General features: G+C 41.3%; 2 protein-coding genes across 6 annotated transcripts; one reads left to right on the top strand and one right to left on the bottom strand.

Annotated features, from left to right (window-relative positions):
* Positions 1-505: 505 nt before the first annotated feature.
* Positions 506-7,560, bottom strand: nadk2 (NAD kinase 2, mitochondrial). 3 transcript variants are annotated; one of them, XM_017718940.2, is made up of 12 exons: positions 6,297-7,560; positions 5,898-5,986; positions 5,695-5,783; positions 5,462-5,543; positions 5,285-5,368; positions 4,974-5,110; positions 3,749-3,836; positions 3,439-3,582; positions 3,303-3,358; positions 1,739-1,792; positions 1,502-1,625; positions 506-1,260 (listed from the first exon to the last, which is right to left on the bottom strand). In XM_017718940.2, the coding sequence occupies exons 1-12, from the start codon at positions 6,534-6,536 to the stop codon at positions 1,122-1,124; spliced, it is 1,326 nt and encodes a 441-aa protein (XP_017574429.1). In that variant the 5' UTR covers positions 6,537-7,560; the 3' UTR covers positions 506-1,121. The 3 variants fall into 3 exon arrangements, with proteins under 3 accessions (XP_017574429.1, XP_017574431.1, XP_017574430.1); XM_017718942.2 differs by having other exon boundaries at positions 3,439-3,534; XM_017718941.2 differs by having other exon boundaries at positions 5,695-5,780.
* A 2,249-nt stretch (positions 7,561-9,809) lies between these two features.
* On the top strand, positions 9,810-25,608 carry gdpd4b (glycerophosphodiester phosphodiesterase domain containing 4b). 3 transcript variants are annotated; one of them, XM_017718924.2, is made up of 16 exons: positions 9,810-9,918; positions 10,661-10,836; positions 11,423-11,526; positions 13,737-13,830; positions 14,133-14,192; positions 14,280-14,378; positions 14,467-14,560; positions 15,657-15,802; positions 15,961-16,043; positions 16,494-16,644; positions 16,895-17,119; positions 18,839-18,996; positions 23,753-23,900; positions 23,985-24,067; positions 24,847-24,926; positions 25,053-25,608. In XM_017718924.2, exons 2-16 carry the CDS (start codon positions 10,675-10,677, stop codon positions 25,085-25,087), a joined length of 1,722 nt encoding a protein of 573 aa, XP_017574413.1. In that variant the 5' UTR covers positions 9,810-9,918; positions 10,661-10,674; the 3' UTR covers positions 25,088-25,608. The 3 variants fall into 3 exon arrangements, with proteins under 3 accessions (XP_017574413.1, XP_017574414.1, XP_017574415.1); XM_017718925.2 differs by lacking the exon at positions 25,053-25,608 and having other exon boundaries at positions 24,811-24,898; XM_017718926.2 differs by lacking the exon at positions 9,810-9,918 and having other exon boundaries at positions 10,795-10,836; positions 11,423-11,553.
* Positions 25,609-25,694: the final 86 nt, after the last annotated feature.

Genomic DNA, 25,694 nt, shown 5'->3' with positions numbered 1-25,694 from the left:
TATTGTTCATAAGAAAATGTTCATGTGAAGTTTTAAATGTTCGTTGTTACCAATGCATTAAGGGAAAAGAGGCTACACTTTTGCTCAGCTGCCACAATAATGGTTTGAGATTTTAAACTGTTTAAAAATTTTAATAACTGAACATTCGGTGGCTTTATGGTGAATTTAGAAATCACGTTTTCAGGACATTAAGCTTTTCTATGTGACCAAAATACCTGAAATCTTGAAATCTGTTGGTACTACTTTCCATTATGAATGACAAACTTGAATAATTCTCTATTGAGAACTCAGATATACAGTGTATTTTTGTGAATATTTACATGTTCACTAATTTTAAATAAATATTCTACTTTTTATTTACTCCTCTCTTCCTTTCTGATATTGCTGAGCTATACCCCTGTACAGCGTTTTTACTTGTACAGCTTTGGAATTTCTGCTCCATTGCTTTAGTGTAAGCTTAAACAAAGCATGTCAGAACATTTAAAAAGTGGGTTACAAACATTCATTCCATTATTTTTTTTTATTGAAGAAACCAGAAAATTTGACATTCAAGTGTTGCTCTCTAAATAAAAGACATGTTGGCATGTTCCTTGTAAAGCACGCCAATTAATGCTCTGACCTGCCAATAGCACATCTGATCACATGGTCTCTTGGGGTCATACACTACTGTTTAATAGTATATTGAATGACAACTAGTAATTTTAACAGCCTTGGCACAGGAGGTGATGACCTTGAATCAGTGCTGAGGTACAGAAAGGGATGTATAATCCAGATTGAGCAATTTAATGCATAGGGTCTTTAATAGGGGCAGCTATGAGTAGATTTCTCACAGCACTGCAACAGTGTATTTAAAAAGCTGCAGGAACGCAACCAATTAATAAGTCAATTTACCCCAAGACTCAAGATTCAAATAATGCAAGACAAAATGCTCTTACTGTAGCTGTAAAAATACATTTTGAGTTAAACATTTCATCTATAACAAAGAACGTTCTGGCTGGAGAAACCTGTCAGTAACAGATTTCTGACCTTGTCAGTTTTCATATCCAAGGCTCCAGGCTTGAAAGATAAGTGAATATGGTCAAATACAGCAGAAAGAATGTCCTGGTTCAGCAACTTTTCATTCAGTCTTCAAGGATTACAGTTTTTAGCAAGTCTTCATCGTGCAAGCTGATGGATGCAATAGCACCATCATTAAACTCAAAGGACGTTCCTCCATCTACCACCATGCAAGCATCCCAGCACCTTGAGCGGACACATACCCTTAAAGTAATACAGGGAGATTAATCAAAAAAAATCTCAAAAGTGACAAATGCAAGTCGATCAACATAATGACTCATGAACCACTGACAGAGACAACAGCATAAATTATTACTGAGGAGTTATTTTATTAAATGTCCTGCATGAGCTTTTGCGATTGGAGAATGGCACAGCATACTCCCAACACTGGGAAAAAAAACAGCTTAGTTTTGCCAGACCATTTTGTACAGAAAGTAATACTCACTTGCTTGCAAAACCTCTTTGGCGGCTATTGGAAAACACTCTGTTGACGATGGGCTCTCTAACACTGAAGAAAAGTCTGTTCTCCTCTGGACTGAAGATGAGGGACTCGTTGTATGCCTCGGTCACTACGTTCATCATAACACAATATAAAAAGATAAGAATTCCATGATTTTGGCACTAAATACTTGTTGCATGAGTTTTTAGAGAAAAAATTTCATTATCACAATGTTGCACTCACCACTCTCAATGACCTCCTGGTTTAGGGGAATATCCAAACCTGTTTTGGCTTTACCTACACAAATTACAATTACAGTTACTTTTAAACCATTTTTATTTATTCATTTTTATTCTAACTACTTTTTCCTCAGACAGGGTGAAGTCTCACAAGCTAATAGTCATTTAAGGGGAATTCCACCATTTCTTTCAAAATTTTTGCATAATACAATCAGTGAGATGTCAGTAAAGTCATTCAGTATAGTTTGATGTGAAATTGTGTATTGTAGACAAACAAGCAGCTTTGATTTCTTTACAATGGTGGTGACAGAATCCAATGGTTGCGGTATCTGCAGTGCAAACACTGCAATTCTATTTTCTGTCAAAAAAGACAGGAAACTTTCTTTTTATGCGTAATGTTGTGTATGAGTTTTTATGTGTAATGTTAATAAGAATAACCCAATACCTCAAACTACACTGTTGTGCAGACACTTCAAAGCTGGTAATTAAAAAACATTCTGTGGGTACTATGTTGCCTTACAACGCCAAGCATGTACCTCTCTGCTATCAATATATTTCTTATCTTAAAACTATGGTAAAAGTATTCCTCATGCATCAAGCAACATACTCGTAACATTCTCACATAACTTTGTGCGAGGTACATGTTAGAGGCACTCAAATGCTTCAGATGTCTATTTCTTGTCACCACTGTTAACAGTTCTAACTGAACTGAGCATTTCACTTCAAATCACTCCGAATGACGCACACTTTACATGCACTTAATCTGATAACTGCAGAAAATTTGATTATCAGTAATCTGATTAACGTGCTTACATAGAAAAAAGGAAACGTACAGGAGTTTTCTTAGCTTTTTTTTAGTGAAATACATCCTTCTACTTTCTAAAGTTAAAGGGAAGTTCTGGGCAAGTTATTAGAAACTATTTTTTCCCCCTCACTTTTTTGCCGTTTAGCTCTGCTGTTTTGCTGTCCCGCTTTTGACATAATGGGAGAAATATGACGTAGCCAAACGTCATGCTGTGGCTTTTTTTTTTTTTTTATATCAAGCCACTTTAGCTGACAATATGAACATGTCATCTACAAAATGAAGAATATTTAAATTAATGTTGTCAAGCATGCCATTGGTTTCAGTGTCACATGTTTTGCTGCCTTCTCCAGAGGGCTGTGTAAACACTACTTGCTTATTTCTGGTACGGCAGCCTGTTTTCACACATGAGCAGAATAAGAAATCTGAAAGAGATCCGAATAAGAGTATACAAGCACTGAAAAATCAGATCATGGAACAAAAATCTAGCTCTCTTTATGACATTTCTAGACCGTCTTCCGATCTACGAAATCAGGGTGTACTTTCACATGGCCACTTGAACAACCAGATAGCTGCAGAAATCCGATCACAATCTCACTGTTTACATCTTAACACTTTAATTAGGCATTTTGAAAATAATAATTTTGAAAAACTGGTGGAATCTCCTTTTATGAATGTGGAGAAGACACTATCCAACTCTATATAACCAACCACACCCAGATTAGCTAGCAAACCATATGGGGTCTCATTTTCATTTTGTTCATACCTATTCTAAGGACATCCTCCACAGCTTGCTCCACCAGTTTATTTATGTTATAAGACCTGCATGTAACAATGAGAAATATGTAAATTAGCTACGAGCATACTTAATAGATCATTAAAACGAGTGTAGCAAGACATACCAGGCTTTGGAACCGGTTCCAGTGCAGATACTGAGTCCTGAGCTCTTCTGCTTCTCCCACGGGCCATCATCAATGGAGATCTCATAGTAGGAAGCCCTATGGAGCGAGAGGGTAAGATGGGGTTTGAAGGATTTATACTTCACCCTGTGGCAAATAGAGATCCACAAGTAAGGGGAGATGGGCAAGGATGCATGGAGTGAGGAAGAGAGGGGTTGATGAGATACATCATGCTTAATGGATAGACTGATGGCAGACAAACAAAAATGGTTAGGGAGTTGACAATAACATGGCATAGCTGACAAACATATACCTGGAGGAGAGCGACTCTCCAATGAAGATTTCGTTCAGTCCTCTGACTGGGAGTAGGTTTGGTGTTGTGTAGCTGTTATGTGTTGTACCTATCACCAAAACAACAGGTTACCTCAGTGACTCTCAGCACTTTACAGCTCCATGCAATGAGTGTCACACACATTTTTGTTATTCTTTTGTCTCTACACTCTTTAGATATAGACTATTTTGACAATGGCTATAGGGGGTAAAGTGCAGACTGGTGGCTTTAATTTAAAAGAACACAAAAAAGGCCCTGAAAGGATTCAGACACAAAGGCAGTCACATGCACAACACTAGAGTATCTTAGTAAATGATGTACTACAAGATATTTGGTTGCTGGATAATGGCAATGCTATTTCCTGAATCTAAAGTAGTTTGTATAAAATAGATCAAGCTGTTCTTGACAAAAAGATAAGTTACGTGGTTGTGATCATTATACAATGGTCAAGTTTCACCTTACAAAGTTTTTGAAAGTAGTCTTTATGCCTGTCTACAACATACATTCCAGACTCAAGTTTTCAGAAGCTGTTACACATTCATGTTCATGCTAACATTAGTTAGTTTCCCATCTCACAAGGAAAGCTCCTTTACATATAAATATTCCACTTAATGACACTTTCACTGGTTATTTCCAATCCACACTTTCGGATGAGATATTAACTTTTGTTAAAGAGAAACTCCACCAAATTTAAAAAATTTGAGTGTTTTCATGTTTATACTTGTGGTGACAGGAAGTAGTCTGTTGATAATGATAAAGTGGCAAATCTGAAAAATGTGTTTTCTTGGGGGCTATTTATCTTCCAGTGCTGGGCATATACTGTTCTGCCATGAGCAGATAAAAAAAAAAAAAAGGTTTCGGCTGAAAATTTCTATACTAAACTATCGTAAAACTATGTCTCACCTATAAGACAACATAACTGAAACCATTTCATATATGCAATGTTGTGAAGCATTAAACATTTCTGACCTCTGGTTCCTGCCACCACTGACATGAACAATTTGTCTGGTTTCTTTAGCATGGTGCATACCAAACCACTCTGAGTGACTTATTTTACACATAAACGATTACAATATAGAGAAAATTAGAAAAAATGGTGCACTTCCCCTGTAAATCTATCCTATATGAAGACAGTATGGCAAAGGAGGAAAAAGGCAGACAAGGGAGAAGTGGAACTGGAAGGAAAAGGTTGACACAGGAGCCATACTGTGTTGGCACTCGGTGGAGCTGCGGTGCGCCTTGTTGTGTTGCTCCAAACTCAGCTGCTGCTCGTGCAAATCCACTGGAGTGGGATTGATTCCGGTGCCCTCCAAGTGCATCCGGATCCGCTGCCGCCACTGCCACCTGGTGGAGACAGTGGAAGAAACAGAACATTAAAAGATGTCATTAAGAGTTATTAATAACATTACTGTTTCAGGAATCTGCGATTCAGCCTGCAGCTGAAGGCAGTGTGAGGGCATATCAACTCAGTTTCCTTATCAACTCCTTAATACATAGACTACACAATAAATGACCCACCTGAACTCTCCCTTCCTGAGTTTGTGTAATGCTTCAGAGAATGCATGGGTGTAGCGCACAGGCAAGCATAAGTGGCCCTCAGACCTTCATTTTCAAAGGGAAAAATATATATACATCATACATTTGACAGGAAAAAACCTCTTAAGTCATCATGTGTAAGTGCTGATGCTTTTTCACCTTTCAGGATCAGTATTTACTCCTATTACAGGTTTGTTCTTATCAAACACTTTACTGGCAACTAGTAGCATAGTGCCATCACCTAAAAAGGCAGAAGACAGAACAACAACAGACTGGTAAGGCAACAAACAGCCAGATTGGCATGCAACTGAATTCAAATATATTCACTGTGATATCTTTGCATGTTGCACCATGCCTGAAGATCCTGCAGGCATCAACACAAAGCAACAAACCTCCAGCCGAAACAATGGCGTCCGCCCATCTGACAGTGTCTTCGTTATACTCCCCCCTTTTAACCACACGGACCTCGACCCCTTCTCTTCTAAGAACAAAAAAATCAGAGTCACTCATTGAATATTCACTCACTGTGAATTTACCATCTGCTGCATTTTTATAAATATCACAGTGATTCTATGTCATAACATGCATCACTTACTGCAGATTGTCCACAATCTGTGTAACATTTTGGGTGTGTATGCTGTGTCTCTCCAAAAGCCCACAGTAGCTGGATCCTTTCAGGGCAAGCTGGAGTTACAGAAAATGAAAACACAATGAACCATAAATGGTGCTGAACACTGAAAATAACCAGAGTTATTAACAGTTGCCCTATCTGGTTCAAGTGAGGCCCACTAAGACACTTACAAAGCTGGGTATAAAGCTTTCATTGTTTGTTTTTCTTTAGCTTGGTTTTAGACTACAGTGAATTTTTAAAGAAAAAAAAAGATGTTTTAGTCAGATCATCCGAATACACCATATGTACACCGAACAGCATGAAAAACTATGAATAAATATATGGGATTCCAGATCAGACAATCCACACGATCATTTTTCTTACCAGCTGTTTAAGATCCTCTTCTGACAGGCCTGCATAGAGATACCTCTGTTGCTCGAACTCATACCTTGTCGTCTTTGTCACAACAGCAACTTTTGAAGGTTTGAAGCCGGATTTAGCCTGCCAGGCAACTTTACATACAGCTGTCTGATGAAAGTATAGGCGACTACAATAGCTCCCACTGAAAATCGTCACAACTGGATTTCCAAAACTGAGTAAATTTCTTAAAGCTCTGGATGTCATTCTACTGACAAAAAATATGCAACTAATGAAAACTCAATCAGAATAAGAAGAAAAACGCTGGTAAATCTGTTCAATCCCTTTGGCGTCGGTCATCCGAGGTCTGGACTTCGTCGTGTCCAGATCCTGCTAGACTAACCCACACAAGCCCGTCTGGCTTGGAAAAGACTGTGAAATGCCAAACATGGTCTCATTTCATAGTAGCCAGCGAACTACAGTAACTTAGTAGAAAAAGCTCTACTCATGTACTTCAGGAGTAACACACAAATTACACCAACGCCTGTAACGAGTAGCAGAGAAACACTACCAGAATAAGTTTGACTTTGAGCAAAATACTCCTATAAAACTAATGCAACGCACGGACAGTACAAACTATGAGCACAGTCGCCTTCTTTAGCCAACTAGCCAGCTTAATGCTTTATTCAGAAACTTTCCCAACCGCCCCTACAAATTCTAAACCTGTTATCTAGACCAATTTAACATCTGGTAGCGCTTATTAAAAGGAGACAGCCGTCTACCTGTCAGTTAAGGTGGCTTATGTTAACCGGGTTTGCCAGGAGTCACATGCGTGGTCAAACAGCTATTAGCTAACTAGCTGAATTATTTTAAAGAGCTACGCAACTTCCCTTAAATGTCGTTTCAGATAATAAGGACATAATATGAATATAAACTAAGATGCGTTGGCAGAAACAGGTCTAGGCAGTAGGGTCATTAGTACAGAGCAGACTGTGGAGGTGTGAAAGGTCACTGTTGTTAACGTTAGCTGACACTGACCATTTAGCTTCTACCGCGTCGGATACTAACGCACCCTGCTGCAGCTTAAAGCTTCAAACTCCGGGTCTACGGCTAAACCTGCTAAACCGAGTTCTTCCCCACATCCTCTCCTAGCTGTCCTGGTCAACTTTAATCGACTTAAAGTGCGAGGCTCGCAAACGTTTCTACATTTCAAATGTAGAACTGCCTATCGTAAACACATCACTTCCCACACTTACTGCCTCTGCCATCTTTAAAGTACGTAGAGGAACGTAGGCTGTTGGGTCCGTTCCATTCCCTTCAATGCACGCTCTCTCCCTACTCACTAGCACTTGACTCGTGCCGCTCGGTCAAGCGGACCTTTCTGCTTTAAGATATGCTGTTCGATATGAAGCTTTAAGATTTGTTACGTTGTTGCTAGTTATATTTATGGACGACGTGCATCATTTCGAATGGCCTAGTTCTAACCGAGCATCTCTGCACCGCGACAGTAGAAAAAGCCTAGCTAGGGGAAGTGAGCAGCCCGTGGTGGAAGGGCGCTGTGGAATGAAACTTTTCCAGGCCAGTCATAGTTAGTTATAAGCGACAACGTTTGCGAATTACTGGGGCGGTTTTCAGCTGTTACAGAAATAAACGCCGTAGTATCTGTGGCAGTTTAGAACCACTTATTGATCAAATAGATTGTTTGCTATTGTTCAGCACCAGATGGGATCAGTTGTCTTAAGCAGCTTTCTGTAATCAAAAAAACCCAAAGGGATTCCCTGTTAAGCGGATTTCTTTCAACGTGTTTGCCGCTGTGATAGTCTGTCTTCAATAAAATGCACGTGTTACAAGCGCTTTCTGACACTATCGCTGTTTCAGAGGCCACAAAAGTTGTGTTGACCTTCTGGTCTTTAACTGCTATAGCTTTAGTGCAATTTAGTTGCCATATTAAAGAGTAATAATACACAATTAATATTGTCATTATGCAGTAAAACTGTAACATTAAACTGACCCAAGCTAATAAAAAAGTTGTCAAATTTGGTTGCATTAAATTAAGAAAAATTTGGAGCACATTTTAAATTGAACTGTTGACTGTAAGCTTGAACTGTTGACTGTTGACTTGCCCTATCCACTGCCTCCTCTACTTTCACATCAACCATCTCCATGTCCACCTTCACTACATCCATAAACCTTCTCTGATGTCTACCTCTTCTCCTTCTACCGGCAGCTCCATCTCCAACATTCTTTGCCCAATATATCCACTATTCCTCCTCAACACATGTCCAAACCATGACCTGGCTTCTCTGGCTTTATCTCCAAACTGCTCCACCTTCACTGTCCCTCTGATCTGCTCATTTCTAATCTTGTCCATCCTTGTCACTCCCAACGAAAGCATCTTCTCAGCATCTTCATCTCTGCCACCTCCAGCTCATCCTCCTGTCTTTTAGACAGAGCCACAGTCTCCAAACCATACATCATAGCAGGACGCACTACTGTCTTGTAAACCTTCCCTTTCACTCTTGCTGCTATCCTTCTGTCACACATCAGCCCTGACACCCGTCTCCACCCACTCCATCCTGCCTGCACCCTCTTCTTCACCTCTTTTCTACACCATTGCTCTGGATGGTTGACCCAAGATATTTGAAGCCAGCCACCTTTACGACCTCTACTCCTTACATCTTGCATCAGTCTAACAGTACCATATAGTCTAATAATACAGTACAGTATAGTCTAGTAGTATCATACATTATAGCAAAGTATAGTGTAATTTAATAGTGCAGTATGGTTTAGCACAGTATTGTATAGTCTACTAGTACAATATGGACTAATAGTACAGTACAGTATAGTGTAATAGTATCATACATTATAGCAAAGTATAGTATAATGTAATAGTACAGTATGGTCTAGCACAAAACAGTATAGTCTACTAGTACAATATAGTTTAATAATACAGTACAGTATAGTCTAATAGTATCATACATTATAGCAAAGTATAGTGTAATTTAATAGTACAGTATGGTTTAGCACAGTATAGTATAGTCTACTAGTACAATATGGACTAATAGTACAGTACAGTATAGTCTATTGGTAAAGTACAGTTTAATAGTACAGTACAATGTAATAGCAACCCTGCTGAAAAAAAAAACAATAGAGACCAGCAAGCTTTTTTTGCTGGTCTAAGCTGGTCTATGCTGGTTTACGTTGGTCTAGTGCTGGTCTGGTTCTGGTTTAGCTGGTCACCCCAGCATGGTCATGCTTGCTTCATCCAGAACACAACATATGCTAGTTTTGCTGGTGACCAGTCATGCTGATCCATGCTGTTTTTTTCTAGCAGGGAAAGTACAGTATAATAGCACAGTGCTGTCTAGTAGCACAGTCTAGCGTAGTATAATGTAATAGCACAGTATAACACAGCACATTATAGTTCAATTGCACAGTGCACTGTAGTACAATAGCTCAGTGCATTGTTTAATGGCATAGTACAGTAGGGAATGGTCTTTCTCTCTCTCTCTCTCTCTCTCTCTCTCTCTCTCTCTCTCTCTCTCTCTGATCTCAGCATGATGTGTTTCCTTTCTCATGAATTACGACTGAGTATGGCGACTATGTAAAGCGGCAGGAATGAGCGCAATGAGTTTTTCCTTCAGTGCAGGTATTTCATATTAGTTTGTATTTCACACATTTAAACGTGTTTGTTTTAGTAACATCAGTGGTAAAGCTACAAGCAACCGTTATATGTTCACTGCATGCTGGATCCTAAAGTTTCTTTTGCAGCCGAAAGTTTGATCTTCGACCTTCGCTTGACGTTCAGGATTCCGTTTGTTCTCACGGATAATATGAACTACAGTTACAGTTTAACTGTACAGTTTCCAGTTTGGGTAAATGGCAAAAACCATGAGATACTACAGGCACTTGTGAAATGAGGAAAAAGGTATGGCTAGCGTGTTAGGGGTCATCTCGAAACTACCGGACAAATGAGAAACGCTCACAAATCAATTACAGTGTAAAACTCTTGTCCGTGACTCGTAACCATCATAAAAAAAAACAACCCAAACATCCATAAACTATTCTGTCTGCTGTTCCACATTATATGGCTTATTTTATGAATATCAATTTCTATTATTATTTTTTTACAATTAGAAAGCAAAACTCGATCTAAATCTCTGACCACTTCATCTAATGGTTTCAGACCATCTATTTTTGTAAACGTTTTATTTTATTTTTTTGGAAATTGTTCATTTTTCCATAGCCAGATAAATCTCTTTCAGTATATGATCATTTCAAATCATGTCAAAACAACAAGATACACAGATAAATATCCCTTACACAAGACACTTGATTTACCTCAGTGGCTGAATAATAAACTAATGTATGTTATTAATGTAATTCCACAGACCCACATGTCTAAATGACTTCGAGCAGGATACAGAAGCTGAGGGTGGACAGAAAGCAGGGCTGGAAGGGCTATGGACACCAAGCCTTTGTGTCCTGTCTGACCCGCCTCTATAGCTGTCAATGGAAACCCCACCAGCATACTGGAAGCCAGTTTGGTCATTTCTGCTGCAGTAAGGTCAGTATAAGGGGTTCAGATGTTCAGATCAAACACACATGCACACAGAAAAAGTCAAATGTAGGCAGTATTTCATGTTCATTCATAATGTTCATTCATGATTGATTTAATTCTTAAAAGCACTGTTAGCACACATGTTTCAGTTGTACATGGAAAAAGGACAATCCATGCAGTCGTAAGTAAAATTTTGATGACCTCTAAAATGTGCTCCTGCACATTTTAATGCACAGTTACTGTTTATTTGCTGAATTTAACATACTGAAAAAAATATAAATCATAAGAAGTGACCTGTGCTAAAGTTATGGCACATTTCATATTTTATGTTTTATTTTTACCAATACATAGAAATTGTACGTAATGCAGAAAATGGCACATTTAAGTTTGTTCCCTGCAGAGGCGTGTTAACTTACTTCCTCTTAGAAAATCAACAAAACATGTCATTTGACCAGGGGTTTTGAAACTACTGCAAAGGACAGAAGGTTGGTGTTGTTATGAACACCACATGCATATTGTTAGGCTTGCAAGACTACTGAGAGACAGCACTATATTGGGATTAAATATTGATTTTGCTTCTTTAATCTTGCAGCTGGAATGTGGCAGTTTTGCTATGATCATTGTGACCTTTTGTCTCAGCCTGGTTTTCCTCTACTTCTGGACTGAAGCACAGAATGACTACAATGACTTTGACTGGTTGGTGTAAATACGTAATGTTGCCTGGTAGGATATAAATCATCTTAAAATATAGTGGAAAAAGTGAAAAACCATGGCACTCCTCATTAAATACACTATATCTCCAAAAGTATTTACTCATCTAGCTTCACACACATAAGAGCTTAAGTGACATCCCATTCTTAATCCATAGGGTTTAATATGATGTCGGCCCACCCCTTGCAGCTATAACAGCTTCAACTCTTCTGGGAAGGCTTTCCACAAGGGTTAGGAGTTTGTTTACGGGAATTTTTGACCATTCTTCCAGAACCGCATTTGTGAGGTCAAACACTGATATTAGACGAGAAGGCCCTACTCCTGGTCTGCACTCTAATTCATCCCAAAGGAGTTCTATCGGGTTGAAGACTCTGTGCAGGCCAGTCAAGTTCTTCAACACCAAACTCACTCATCCATGTCTTCATGGACCTTGCTTTGTGTACAGGTGCCCAGTCATGTTGGAACAGAAAGGGGCCGTCCCCAAACTGTTCCCACAAAGTTGGGAGCATGAAATTGTCCGAAATATCTTGGTCTGCGGAAGCATTAAGAGTTCCTTTCACTGGAACTAAGGGGCCAAGCTCAACTCTTGAAAAACAACCCCATAATCCCCCCTCTGCCAAACTTTACACTTGGCACAATGCAAGCCCAGACTCGTCCATTGGATTGACAGATCAGAAGCATGATTCGTCACTCCAGAGACAACGTCTCCACTGTTCTAGAGTCCAGTGGTGGCGTTTTACACCACTGCATTCAACGCTTTCCACTGAGCTTGGTGATGTAAGGCTTGGCTGCAGTTGCTTGGCCATGGAAACCCATTCCATGAAGCTTTCTATGCTGTTCTTGAGCTAATCTGAAGGCCACATGAAGTTCGAAGGTCTGTAGCGATTGACTCTGCAGGAAGTTGGCGACCTCTGCGCACTATGCGCCTCAGCATCCGCTCACCCTGCTCAGTCATTTTATGTGGCCTTCCACTTCATGGGTAAGTTGCTGTCATTCCCAATCACTTCCACTTTGTTATGATACCACTGACAATTGACTGTGGAAATTTCATGACTGGACTTGTTGCACAGGTGACATCCTATCACGGTACCACACTGGAATTCACTGAGCTCCTGAGAGCAACCCATTCTTTCACAAATGTTTGTAGAAGCAGTCTGCATGCCTAGGTGCTTGGTTTTATACACCTGTGGCTGCGGAAGCAATTGGAACACTTGTATTCAATGATTTGGATGGGTGAGTGAATACTTTTGGCAATACAGTGTAGAATGCTTTGTTATAATGTGGCTATGGATAAAAAAATCTCTTAACATGTTTTGGCTTGTGCTGTCATCAGGTAGAGTCAGGATGAATCTAAAAATGTGTTTAACACATTTAATAGCATTTTAAGAGTAAAGTAGAGCAAATGTATTTTAAGAGTAATGTGATATGTATTGCCTTAGACTGCATGCCCTTTAGAGCACTGTTTGTGCATGTTCTTTCCCCTCTCTAAGTCACCCTACACCTGATAAGATAATCTAGTGAATTATCCCAGTTAGAATACCTGAATACAAACAACTGACTTCCCAGCACTAGGGTGGAAAAACACTGCTGTAGATGATCTATGTAGATGATTTCCCAGATGATTTTCAAAAAGAGTCACTTTCAGTGAAGAGTTCTGATAGCACAGTACAGTTTAACAGTTCAGTACAGACTTACAGTACACTCTAATAGTATAGCATAGAACGGTGTAATAGCACTATACAGTGTAGTATAATAACACATGACCTGAATTGTCCCCCCTTGTTTTTGTAATGTAAAACTATTTGATGATGAGTTTGATGTAGAATGTAAATATGGTTAAACTTTTAAAACTTCAACAAAACACTGCACTACACTGCAAAAACAGTTCGTTCTAAATTTATTGCTTTTGTAATGACAATATCAATACATATCTATACAGTATATCTGGCCGTTCAGCCTAAAGCAGTTTAGCACCACCTGTTCACACAAAAAGTAGTGAAGTTATAAGGAGTGTTTCAGTCGTGACTGCTTTTTGAATGAGGCACAATACAAAACAGCCAATCAGAACACACTTCCACAGCTAGTCCACAGCAGGGTTTGTCTAGATATTGTGTAAGGATTACTGGTAAAGCTCAAGTTTACCAGCACACATAAAACGTTTTTTTTACAATGGAATTTTTTCTGAATTTTTCTAGGTTTATCTTTGGCAACTTGGGCTTTTGGTTCCCATGGTCCATGGTGTTGTTAGTCACTGCCGCAGTGTTCTTTACGTACATTGCTTTTCTGCTGGTATGGATGAAATCTTTTTTTTTTCTTTTTTTTTTTTTTTGTATAAGTCATCTTTCCTAGCTATGAAAACTTTAAATCTATTAATTAGCATGTAGTTCTGAACACTAACCTCCAGGTGACATAAAAAGATGTTTACGGGGTTAACAAGGTTTGCTTGGGTCTGAATCAGTTGTACTGCTGTTTCTGTTCATCATAGAAAGAAGAGCATTTTTGAATAACATTATAAAATATAGAAAGATAATATACACTCATACACTTTTCAAGAACCTCTCAGTTGTGCAAATAAGGGTGTTTATTTGCAGTTGTTGGCAGTGTGCCTCCTCTCAGAAGGGCAAAGACTGTATTTACACTGTGGTCACAAGGTAATTCTTCACTTTTTACACATATACACAAACATAATTTTGCTTAGTTTTTAACTTTATAACTAATTGCAAACATCTTTGTTTTAGATTGGAATATTAGTGACTTTGATATTCTCCATTGCGGCCACAGCAGTGCTGTCAGACTTGTGGAACGAAAAGTGGGAAACTGTGCTTCTTTCTTTTCAGGTAGAAACACATAATAATAATAATTATTATTTGTTATTATTTATTTATTATATATTTATAAAAAGTCCTGCAATCTATCTCGTTTTAGATGACAGCACCATATTTGCAGGTGGGAGGAGTGCTGTTAATGACACTTTTATCTTGGCCATTAGCTTCACATTTGTTTTGTCTGAGACAAAGAGGCAAGTATGCTTTACATTTCTTCTGTCTGAATAGAAGAGGCAATGTTTTCTAACCCTTTGTCATGCTTTACTTTAGTAGAGTTTCCTACTATACAAAATGCAACCCAACCCAACCCAACCCAACAAAGAGGCTGTTTATCAATGTGTTTCAATGCTATTCCCAAAACAGGTTTCCCTTGCCAACCTCGACTCCCCACATGAAAATGCATCACCTCTACGTTACGCAAATGGCCACTGGTGGTACAAGGGGATGAGAGGACAGCAGAGAGCAGATGACTTAATCAGAATGCATTTGCCACAGCGTGTATATTGGCAATGCTCCCAGGCAGTTATTTCCAGTAAAAAAAACACCAAGCTCCTTTCTCTTTGAATGGGGAGAAACTTTTGAAACTAATAGCCACATGAACCCTTTAAAACACATTTGAAACGTTACCAGTTTAAACAAATTAAAATCACATTTAAAATACAGTTAAAATCACTGACCAAAACTGCATTAATAGTTTGTAGGGTTTAGCTCAAGTAAAAAAAACAGCATTTTTTTGGCTAGTTTTGGCTCCACAACAAGGGAGGGCTGTACCTGTTCTCAACAGTGCATTGTCTCCTCTTCCTTTATAATGTCTCTGCCCTTGGCTATTTAGCCTCAATGAGCTATACAGCTAGCTAATCAAGCAACCTTTGGAATGCAAAACTTTAGTTTGAACATAATGTGCTTACTTTGCTCTTAAACTTTAGAACCTTCCTTTTTTGTGCTAACCGTGTATCCATTTCATGTCAACTAGCAGGCCAGCAAAACAGTGAGCAAAATAGTGAAGTTGTGTCAGAAATCCTGTATATCAGATGGAGTTATACCTTAAACCCAGTGTGAACAAAGCAAAGTCTGAGGGCTCATATAATAAACACTACTTGAACCAAAAGGTAATCGAACAGCCCTTAAGATGGCATTGGGAATTTCCCCAAGGGAAGCATGTTAAAACTGGTATTGAAACATATGGCTTCGAAACATATGGCTGCGAAAACACCATATTGATATTGTCATTTAATTAATATGAAGATTTTACATTGCTTTTGGTTGACTGTGTATGTGTGTTTATTTCAGTGAGGCAAATGGTCATTATTGGGCTGTATGGGGCAGTTCTCATATCTCTGTATCTGGTGCCACTGGGCATGTATTCTCCCTGCATTAAAGAGAGAAACAGTCTGAGTCCAGCTCCGGCATTAATTGGCCACAGGGGAGCACCAATGGTAGGTGTCAGAATGTCAGAATGTTTGTTTATGCTCATTTTTTCTGTGATGCACCTTGTAGTTCACATTTAAGATGGCTCTAGCACTGGCTCCCAGTGCAGAGTAATGGCAGGGTAATGTGCCTATCAAGGGTTTCATGTGTGGCTGCTGAATCACAGCTTGCTCCAGAGAACACCTACATGTCCTTCGAGAAGGTAGTTGCCGCTGGAGGGGATGGACTGGAGACTGATGTCACCATCAGGTCAGTGCTTTCACACCTAATATCTTAAAAGCAACACCTGCTGCCTTTTAGAATACATTCATGTAGTTAATACAACAGTTATTTCTTGTCAAGCCTCCTATTGACTGAAATTTAATTTACAGCCTATTGCAAAAACTCATATCAAGAAATGGCATAATCATAAAGAGGTATCCAAAAATAGTGTTAAGCAGTACTACACCAGAGGAGGCACCTAAGTCTGATGAAGATAGTGAAACCAGGGTTGACCTACTAGCTCTATTCCTGAGACAAGGCAGAATGTCCATATAAAAGACTATTTCTGGCCCAAGGGCAGGGGTTAAAGCCTATCTTGTGCACATGCCTGGCCTGCAACCAAACTACAGCCATGATATTATTTGTAATAGTTATTCTAATGCTTGATAACATCTCACCACATATGTGATGATATTTGTATATTTGTATGACACACAGCTATGATGGCATACCCTTCCTGATGCATGACAAGAGCCTGCGTAGGACAACAAATGTTGAGGACATATTCCCTAACCGGACACACAGCCCAGCTGCCATGTTCACCTGGAATGAGTTACAGCAGCTCAATGCTGGAGCCTGGTTCTTCTCGGTGAGACCAACAGAAGTGTACTTTCAGTCCCTTGGCCTAGAGAGTGTCTTGATGAATGACAGCTATTTTCATTGGGTTCTGTTTAGGAATTGCAGGATACCATTCATTGTTGCATAGTTGTGATTTTACTTCTTGTTTAAAATGAAAAAAAAGCATGACACGTAGAAAGCTAATAAACCTTATAAACCGTCCATAAAACCTATAGGAAGTGGCTTATGCACTCTTTTGGATTTCCTCCTTTGGTCCACAGCAAAACCCCTTCAAGACAGCCTCCTCCCTAAGCCCAGAAGATTGCATTCAGGCTCAGAATCAGTCTGTGTGTACTCTAAGAGCAGTCCTGGAGCTGGCCGCCCAGTATGGGAAACTTATAATCTTCGACTTGTACAGGCCACCACGTGGTCATCCTTACAGAGACATGTGGATCTCGCGCACTCTGGAAGTCATTCAGAGTGAGTCGTCCATTCATTCTAACCAGGTATGACTTTAGTTTCCTGTTTTGCCACCTTGTAAAGAAGTGGTCTAAGTTCAGGCCTGGAATCCAGCATCTGGATTCAATACACCTCATCAGTTAATAAGCAGGTTTTGGTAGGTGTGCTTGAGTGGGGGTATCACCAACTGTGCTGGACTCTTGAGACCACTGTGGCAAAGGTCTCATTGCTTCTATTCTTTCTGTAGGAGATGAAAACAGACATCACTACAGTGTGCATGTCAATATAAACACAGGGGTGCACAATACATCGATCGTGATCTACCGGTCGATCACAAAGGTAGATCGCATGGCTTTAAAAAAAATAGACGTCAGCCTATCATCTGTCCTCGCTTTAAAATTTGTCACTTGATTGACATACAGGGCAGCCTTAAGTGCTGCAAAACTCTAGTAAGCTTGCAAGTTGCCTAGTTGCAAGGAAAAGACAAGTGTGATCAATATGATCAGCTCAATTCATTCATTCAAACAAAAAATGCAATATCCCTCCTCAAAGCTGCAGGGCCATGATTTGCAAACTTCCAGAACCTCGCTGGAGATGCAGCTTGACAGTGCACGCTACACAGAGCAGCTTGACATTTGTCTGTCAGAGTTTGACGAATGCTTTCAAGACTTTGCTTTAATCGAGCCAATGGCTACATTCATGTGCTATCCATTTCAGGAAGATGCTGAAGTTGTTTCACTCGCATCAAAAATTGCAACACTGTTTCAGTTATACTCTTCTGGAGAGGAGGATGAGATTTTGACACTACAAGCCGACACTGAGCTGAAGTCCAGAGCTCAAGGACAGTTCTGGAACTTACTCACAGAAGAAACTACCCCAACATGAGGAAATGTGCCACATCCTTGACTGCTTTATTCAGCTTCCACTTATTTATGTGAGTCAGCCTTTTCACACATGAAGATCATTAAGTCCAAGTACCGTTCCACCATGACTGATGATCATTTGGAAGTTTGCTTGAGGCTGGCTATCAGCAACTACTGTCTGGACTATGCATCCCTTACTGATTACATTCAGTGCAAGTCATCAGAGTAAGGTAGGCTAATGACAAAAAATGTACACAGTTCTATTGTGCAGTATGGGTTCATGCAGTTATTTAAGGTACACCAGCATACATTGTACACAAAGAATTGTCAGTGTATTTCTAAATAAATATATGTCTTGCAATTTATAGTAGATCATTTTGATGCTCGCATGCTGAAAAAGTGTGTGCACCCCTGCCGTAAGAGAACAAGAAAAAAGACAAACACAAAAATAAAAATAAACACAAAATTATTGTGTCCATCCAAAACCCCCAATTCCCGTCTCCGCAAGTGCCGCTGAACTGAAGATGAAACAACTAATTATACTATAAAGATTGACCACGCTCTCTTCTGACATAAGAAATGGCTACAAAGCTTTCAAAGTATGCCTTCTCTGCAAAAATTTGTACATTTGTTTTGTAAACAGCTCCCTCACTGACAGTACTTCAGCCTTTTTATGCAAAGTTAAAGCACATTAGGGATACTTTGCATTATTTGACCTGCATGAAAGCCTTTCTATATAGAACAAGAACACTGATTAAACATACAGTTAACTACATAATGGAATAATGAGATTTAAATAGATATAGATCATATATAGACCAGGATCTATAAATCCACTTTATCATTTAGTATATTTGTGAACAATGCTTAAAATGTGCGCTCAGTATAACTGTGTTGGCGCAGGTGTTGTGGCTGCCTACGGAGCTGAGGGAGTTAGTGCAGGAGACAGACCCCGAGCTGCAGCAGACCTCAGGCAGCCTGGCCCCAGTGGAGGAGCTGCAACAGAACCACATTGTCAGACTCAACCTACACTACAGTTCCATGTCTGAGGCTGAAATAAGGTGTGAGGATGTGTATTGTGTCTTCAGCACTGCAGTTTTTGCATAGTAACTGTAAGTGATTGCGCTCTTAAACTAGAAGTCTGAAAAAAAAATCAGATGTACACAATATTCCCCTTCCTCAAAATGTAGTCAATCAGCCAAGACATGTTAGGTGTCCATCCATCCATCCATCCATCCATTAGCTTCCGCTTCTCCGGGTCGCGGGGGCAGCATCCTAAGCAATGAGGCCCAGACCTCCCTTTCCCCAGCCACTTCCACTAGCTCTCCAAGGGGGATTCCGAGGCGCTCCCAGGCCAGCTGGGCGATATAGTCACGCCAGCGTGTCCTGGGTCTTCCCCGGGGTCTCCTCCCAGGTGGACTTGCCTGTGACACCTCCCGAGGGAGGCGTCCAGGAGGCATCCTAACCAGATGCCCGAACCACCTCAGCTGACTCCTCTCGATGTGAAGAAGCAGCGGCTCTACTCCGAGTCCCTCCCGGATGACCGAACTTCTCACCCTATCTCTAAGGGAGAGCCCAGACACCCTGCGGAGGAAACTCATTTCGGCCGCTTGTATTCGCGATCTTATTCTTTCGGTCATTACCCAAAGCTCATGACCATAGGTGAGGGTGGGAACGTAGATCGACCGGTAAATCGAGAGCCTTGCCTTATGGCTCAGCTCTTTCTTTACCACAACAGACCGGTAAAGAGCCCGCATCACTGCTGACCCAGCACCAATCCGCCTGTCGATCTCCCGCTCCCTTGTACCATCACTCGTGAACAAGACCCCGAGATACTTGAACTCCTCCACTTGAGGCAAGAGCCTATCCCCGACCCAGAGAGGGCTCTCCACCCTTTTCCGCCTGAGAACCATGGTCTCGGATTTGGAGGTACTGATTCTCATCCCAGCCGCTTCACACTCGGCTGCAAACCGATCCAGCGAAAGCTGAAGTTCGTGGCCTGATGTCCCCAATAGGACCACATCATCTGCAAACAGCAGCGATGTGACCCTGAGGTCACCAAACCGGACACCCTCCATCCCCTGACTGCGCCTAGAAATTCTATCCATAAAAATTATGAATAGAATCGGTGACAAAGGGCAGCCCTGACGGAGTCCAACTCTCACTGGGAACAAGTCTGACTTACTGCCGGCCATGCGAACCAAACTCCTGCTCTGTTTGTACAGGGCCTGAATGGCTCGTAGCAAAGAGCCATGTACCCCGTACTCCCGAAGCACCTCCCACAGAATACTCCGGGGAACACAGTCGAATGCCTTCTCCAGATCCACAAAGCACATGTGGACTGGTTGGGCAAACTCCCATGAACCCTCCAGAATCCTGGAGAGGGTGAAAAGTTGGTCCAGTGTTCCACGACCAGGACGGAAACCGCACTGCTCCTCCTGGATCCGAAGTTCAACTATAAGCCGGACTCTCTTCTCCAGTACCCCTGCATAGACCTTGCCAGGGAGGCTGAGGAGTGTGATTCCCCTGTAGTTGGAACACACCCTCCGGTCCCCTTTTTTAAAAAGAGGCACCACCACCCCAGTCTGCCAATCCAGTGGCACTGCCCCCGATGTCCACGCAATGTTGAAAAGGCGTGTCAGCCAAGACAGCCCCACAACATCCAGAGCCTTGAGGAACTCAGGGCGGATCTCATCCACCCCTGGAGCCTTGCCACCAAGGAGCTTCTTAACTACCTTAGCGACTTCAGCCTCAGTAATGGACAAGCCTATTCCCATGTCCCCAGACTCTGCCTCCTCACTGGAGAACGTGTCGGTGGGATTGAGAAGGTCCTCAAAGTATTCCTTCCACCGCCCAATGATGTCTTCAGTCGAAGTCAGCAGCACACCATCTCCACTATATACAGTACTAGTGGCACACTGCTTTCCCCTTCTGAGTCACCTGACGGTTTGCCAGAATCTTTTCGGAGCCGACTTAAAGTCACTTTCCAAGGCCTCACCAAACTCCTCCCATACACGGGTTTTTGGCTTGGCAACGACTGAAGCCGCAGATCGCTTTGACTGTCGATACCTGCCAGCTGCCTCTGGTGTCCCACAGGCCAACCATACCCGGTAGGACTCCTTCTTCAGCTTGACGGCATCTCTCACCTGGGGTGTCCACCACCGGGTTCGAGGATTACCGCGCCGACAGGCACCAACTACCTTACGGCCACAGCTACAGTCAGCCGCTTCAACAATGGAGGAACGGAACATGGCCCATTCTGAGTCTATGTCCCCCACCTCCCCCGATATCTGGTCAAAGTTCTGACGGAGGTGTGAGTTGAAGATCAATCTGACAGGTTCTTCTGCCAGACGTTCCCAGCAAACCCTCACTATACGTTTGGGCTTGCCTGGTCTGACCGGCATCTTCCCCCACCACCTGAACCAACTCACCACCAGGTGGTGATCAGTTGACAGCTCAGCTCCTCTCTTTACCCGAGTGTCCAAAACACATGACCGCAAGTCCGATGACACGACTACAAAGTCAATCAATGAACTGCGGCCTAGGGTGTCCTGGTGCCATGTGCACTTATGGACATCCTTGTGTTCAAACATGGTGTTCGTGATGGACAAACTGTGGTTTGCACAGAAGTCCAAAAACTGAACACCACTCGGGTTCAGATCAGAGAGGCCTTTCCTCCCAATCACACCCCTCCAGGTCTCACTGTCATTGCCTACGTGAGCGTTAAAGTCCCCCAGTAGGACAATAGAGTCTCCAGGAGGAGCACTTTCAAGCACCCTTTCCAAGGACTCTAAGAAGGCTGGGTACTCTGAACTGCTGTTCGGTGCATAAGCACAGACAGCAGTCAGGACCCGTTCCCCAACCCGAAGGCGTAGGGAAGCTACCCTCTCGTCCACCGGAGAAAACCCCAACATACAGGCACCGAGTCGAGGGGCTATGAGAAAGCCCACACCTGCCCGTCGCCTCTCACCATGGGCAACTCCAGAAAAGAATAAAGTCCAGCCCCTCTCAAGGAGATTGGACCCAGAGCCCAAGCTGTGTGTTGAGGTGAGCCCGACTATATCTAGCTGGTATCTCTCAACCTCGCGCACCAACTCAGGCTCCTTCCCCGCCAGTGAGGTAACGTTCCAAGTTCCAAAAGCCAGTTTCAGCAACCGAGGATCAGAACGCCAAGGCCCACGCCTTCGGACACTGCCCGATCCGATGTTAGGTGTCCAATGCTTGTAAAAGATTTGCACTGGAGCGACGAGGCTTATTTAGATAATAAGAAATTGAGACTGAAATCCCTCCTATTAAAATTGTGTGAAACCAAAACTGGATTTCAGTTAGGACCACTGCAGAGAAAATATTTTGCTTCCATTTGCAGTAAGTTATATTTGGCAGTATGGCTCTGTTCTGGGACCTCCCTGCCTCATGTGCATACATGGAAAGCCTAAGGTGGAGAGAGCAGGTAAAGCGATGAAAATGCGAGAACGACATGAGGGATGAGTTGGGGTGCAGGTGGGTTGGAAAGTGGCTTGCAGAGGAGTGGAATGAATGGGCAGGCTAAAGAAGGTTAAATAAGCACCCTGATGATTTTAGCCAATTATATTTGTATCAGGCGATCGGCTGAGCCGTCACTTGATTGAGATTGTGAACATGATTCGAGACTGTGTGACGTATCAACAGAAACCAGACGCTTGCAGATAAAAAGGGCAATAGCTTTACTTTCAAAATCACAGTCCAAAAACGTAGTCCAATAACAGGCATGGGTCAAATCCAGAGAACTCGGCCGAAGTGTTATGGTGAGCATAACACTAGGCCAACAAACACCAAAGGGCAAGGCAAAGGGCATCAGAGAGGCAGGCAAAAGTGGTCAAAACACAAATCAAAACAGTTCTGCAAAAGTACAAAGGGAGTAGGCAAAAGGCAGAGTCAAAAAACAAAGCAACTGGTCAAAAACACAGGATACCAACAACAGGAATGAACACTCAGTTTATGGAGAAACAGTACCTCGCAACTAGACTTAACTAAAGCCCGGGCTTATAAATTAAACCATATGAGTCATATGACTACACACACAGGTGATACACATTAGAATTGGGATGACTGTGAGCGCTGATAGGAGCGCGAGAGAGAGTCAGAAGTCATGTGATTCTCTGGAGCACTCTGGGCAATAGAGTCCGAGTCAGACTCCAGGTCTGAGGGAAGTATCTCAGTCATGTGATCTCCAAGAGGAGTCTGGGAGATGGAGTCCATGTCTGTCTGAGAACTTGCCGGAAGCGTGACAGATTGGGACCCACTAACTAGACTATAGCTATGCTCAATATGCTGTTAAGTAATATGCTGTTACATGTTTTCTAACATACTGTAACAATAAAAATGGACAAAAGCACAGACAATATTCAGACTTATAGTCTTAAATATATAATCACATACACACACACACACACACACACACATGTGCAAGTCCGTTTGAGATTACTTGATACATTTTGAAGCAAGTATGTCTTAACTTAGACATGTAGTTTGTATTGGCCTCGTAGCTCCAGTGCAAGAGCCAAACTTCACCAGTATCTTGGCTGTCGGACCACTTTGGGTTAAAGAGTAAAGTGTTTACCTTTTCTTGTTCGGCAAATTACTACTTTAAGGTCTTTCAGGTGAAAATGTACCTAGCAAAAGCCAACCTTAATTGCTGTAATGCTTTTTGGAAAGCACTTGCTGTGACAACCTGACCGCTGACAGCATCACATGACATATACAAATGATGAATTTTCTTTTCCTTCTGCAAAAGGTGGTTTGTTTTTGTGAGTGTCTATTTGTGGTTTTCTGTTTCAGTATGTACTCTGCTGTAAACATCAGCACAAATCTGTATGTGGTCAGTGAGCCCTGGCTGTTCTCTCTGGCCTGGTGTGCAGGTGTCCACTCTGTCACTACTAATGCTGTTCACATCCTCAAGAGCCTTCGCCGCCCCCTCTTCTTTATGGTAAGGCAAACGTCAGTTCACATTTCTTTCCATCCAACAGACTTAGTCCCACACCTTCTTTAGTTTTCTGTCTTTCGCCTCCAGACACCACAGGAATACAGCACAATGTGGGTCCTAACTGACATGCTGTCACTGATCGTCATACTTGTTGTCTTTATATTCCATTGGTGAGTAAGATTTTAGGATTGATTACGCTCAGCTGCAAAGTAAAGCCCTATGTCACAAAGCCTTCTTCTTATACACCATTAGACGAAAGCAGTGCCATAGAACATTCACTTTTGGTTCCCTCAATAACCTTTCACTGCATGAACCATGTTTATAAATTAGATGTGTGGGTGTGAAGAACCTATTTAAAGGAGCCTCTGCATAATGTAAAGAATCAAGAACCTTCATTTTTAAGGGTGTACAGTATTGTGTGAAAGACCACCCTTCATTTATTTCATTTCCATTTAAAATGGCTAAGTGCAAGTTATGGGACTGACCACCCCTGAGTCCAACATTATTTACTATGTTTGGGATTACATGGATCATAACAAGCAATGAATGCAATCAACTTCTAAGACTGAACTTGGGGTGTGGAACAATATCCCTGCAGATAAACTGAAAGCAGGTCTGCTATAGAATAGGCTGTAAAAGCTGTAAAAAAAAGGCAAAAAGTAGATACACTAAATACAGAAATTGATTTTGTATTTACTGGTTTAGGCTTCTGCTGAAAAATACTAGTATCTGATTTTTGCAGTACTGTATATTTATTAAAGAGTCTATTTCGACTTTCAGAAGCATACATCTTATAAATAAGTTTTTTTAAATATTTAGTTTAAGTACCTGTAATTTTTTATTATCCTTTATTTCTAGAGGCAAAGTACCTCTTTGGAAAGCTAGGGTGAAATTCTTCAATATTTATCTGCAGAATCATGTTGCTGATCTTTATCATGACTTACTGCAGGCAGAGGAAGCACCAAGAGAATCTTTGCTCAGGCAGAAATATGATACATGACAGTGGATGCTCCCCTGAGTTCAGGACAGGTCAGAGGGATATCTTTCTCTGTCTAAATAATCTTTTACAATCTTGCCTGCCTTTAATGCCAAGTGAATGGGAAATGAGTAGTTTGAGACTACCGTCATTTATCACCTCTTCTTTTGTTTTGGCAGGAACGAATGATGTGTTGTCCTTAACAATGCTGTAGGAAAGATCTTGCATCATTACCCAAGCAGTAACACTGAAGATAGCTTGGTATCATATCTCTGAAGGCCTGTTCCTCAGAGTACCGCGCAAGTTTACAGAGAAGCCAAACTCTAGATTTGTTCTAGAGATGAAGATCGATGTTGGTGGAGCTCAGATTTTAGTGACCAGAGTCAGCTTTTGACTCTGGTCTGACTTTTGAGTCAGGCTCTTTACTTCATCTTTTCTAGTTTATTATGAAAAAATCTATTTATTATAGTATGAAAAGTTACAAATATGCCTTTTCCCTCGGGGAAAAGTAATGTAGTTACCTTAAACCTCAACTGCACCTGAAGGACGTTGTTTTACCTTTGAGGTTACATTTATACTGTTTGTACCTTCGAGGACAACAATTCAGCAAAACATTACATCTTTTCTGACAGTGTAGAGATGAGTAGGTTGCTTATGTAGAAATGGCTAATCTTGCTAAAATATGTTAAAATGTATTTGGCAAAAAAAAAACAATAAACACCCAAATAAACGTAATACTAAGGCTGTGTCCCCCTTGCCACAACTGCACACACGCACACACACACACACACACATACACACACACACACACACTTCAGTTA

The sequence above is a fragment of the Pygocentrus nattereri genome, chromosome 16, assembly GCF_015220715.1.
Source record: "Pygocentrus nattereri isolate fPygNat1 chromosome 16, fPygNat1.pri, whole genome shotgun sequence".
Classification (NCBI taxonomy): Eukaryota; Metazoa; Chordata; class Actinopteri; order Characiformes; family Serrasalmidae; genus Pygocentrus; species Pygocentrus nattereri.
The sequence above is the reverse complement of the archived record's forward strand: the minus strand, read 5'-3'. Positions and strand labels throughout refer to the sequence as shown.

Bases quoted from the DNA above. Each gene is read 5' to 3' on its own strand.
- gdpd4b (XM_017718924.2), top strand. From the start codon at position 10,675: ATGACTTCGAGCAGGATACAGAAGCTGAGGGTGGACAGAAAGCAGGGC. The intron at 14,561-15,656 runs GCAAGTATGCTT...TGTTTATTTCAG, and splicing joins GTTTTGTCTGAGACAAAGAG to TGAGGCAAATGGTCATTATT. The intron at 16,645-16,894 runs GTGAGACCAACA...TTTGGTCCACAG, and splicing joins CTGGAGCCTGGTTCTTCTCG to CAAAACCCCTTCAAGACAGC.
- nadk2 (XM_017718940.2), bottom strand. From the start codon at position 6,536: ATGACATCCAGAGCTTTAAGAAATTTACTCAGTTTTGGAAATCCAGTT. The intron at 5,987-6,296 runs GTAAGAAAAATG...CTGTAACTCCAG, and splicing joins AAGAGGATCTTAAACAGCTG to CTTGCCCTGAAAGGATCCAG. The intron at 3,837-4,973 runs GTATGGCTCCTG...TTTTGGTGATAG, and splicing joins CTCCACCGAGTGCCAACACA to GTACAACACATAACAGCTAC.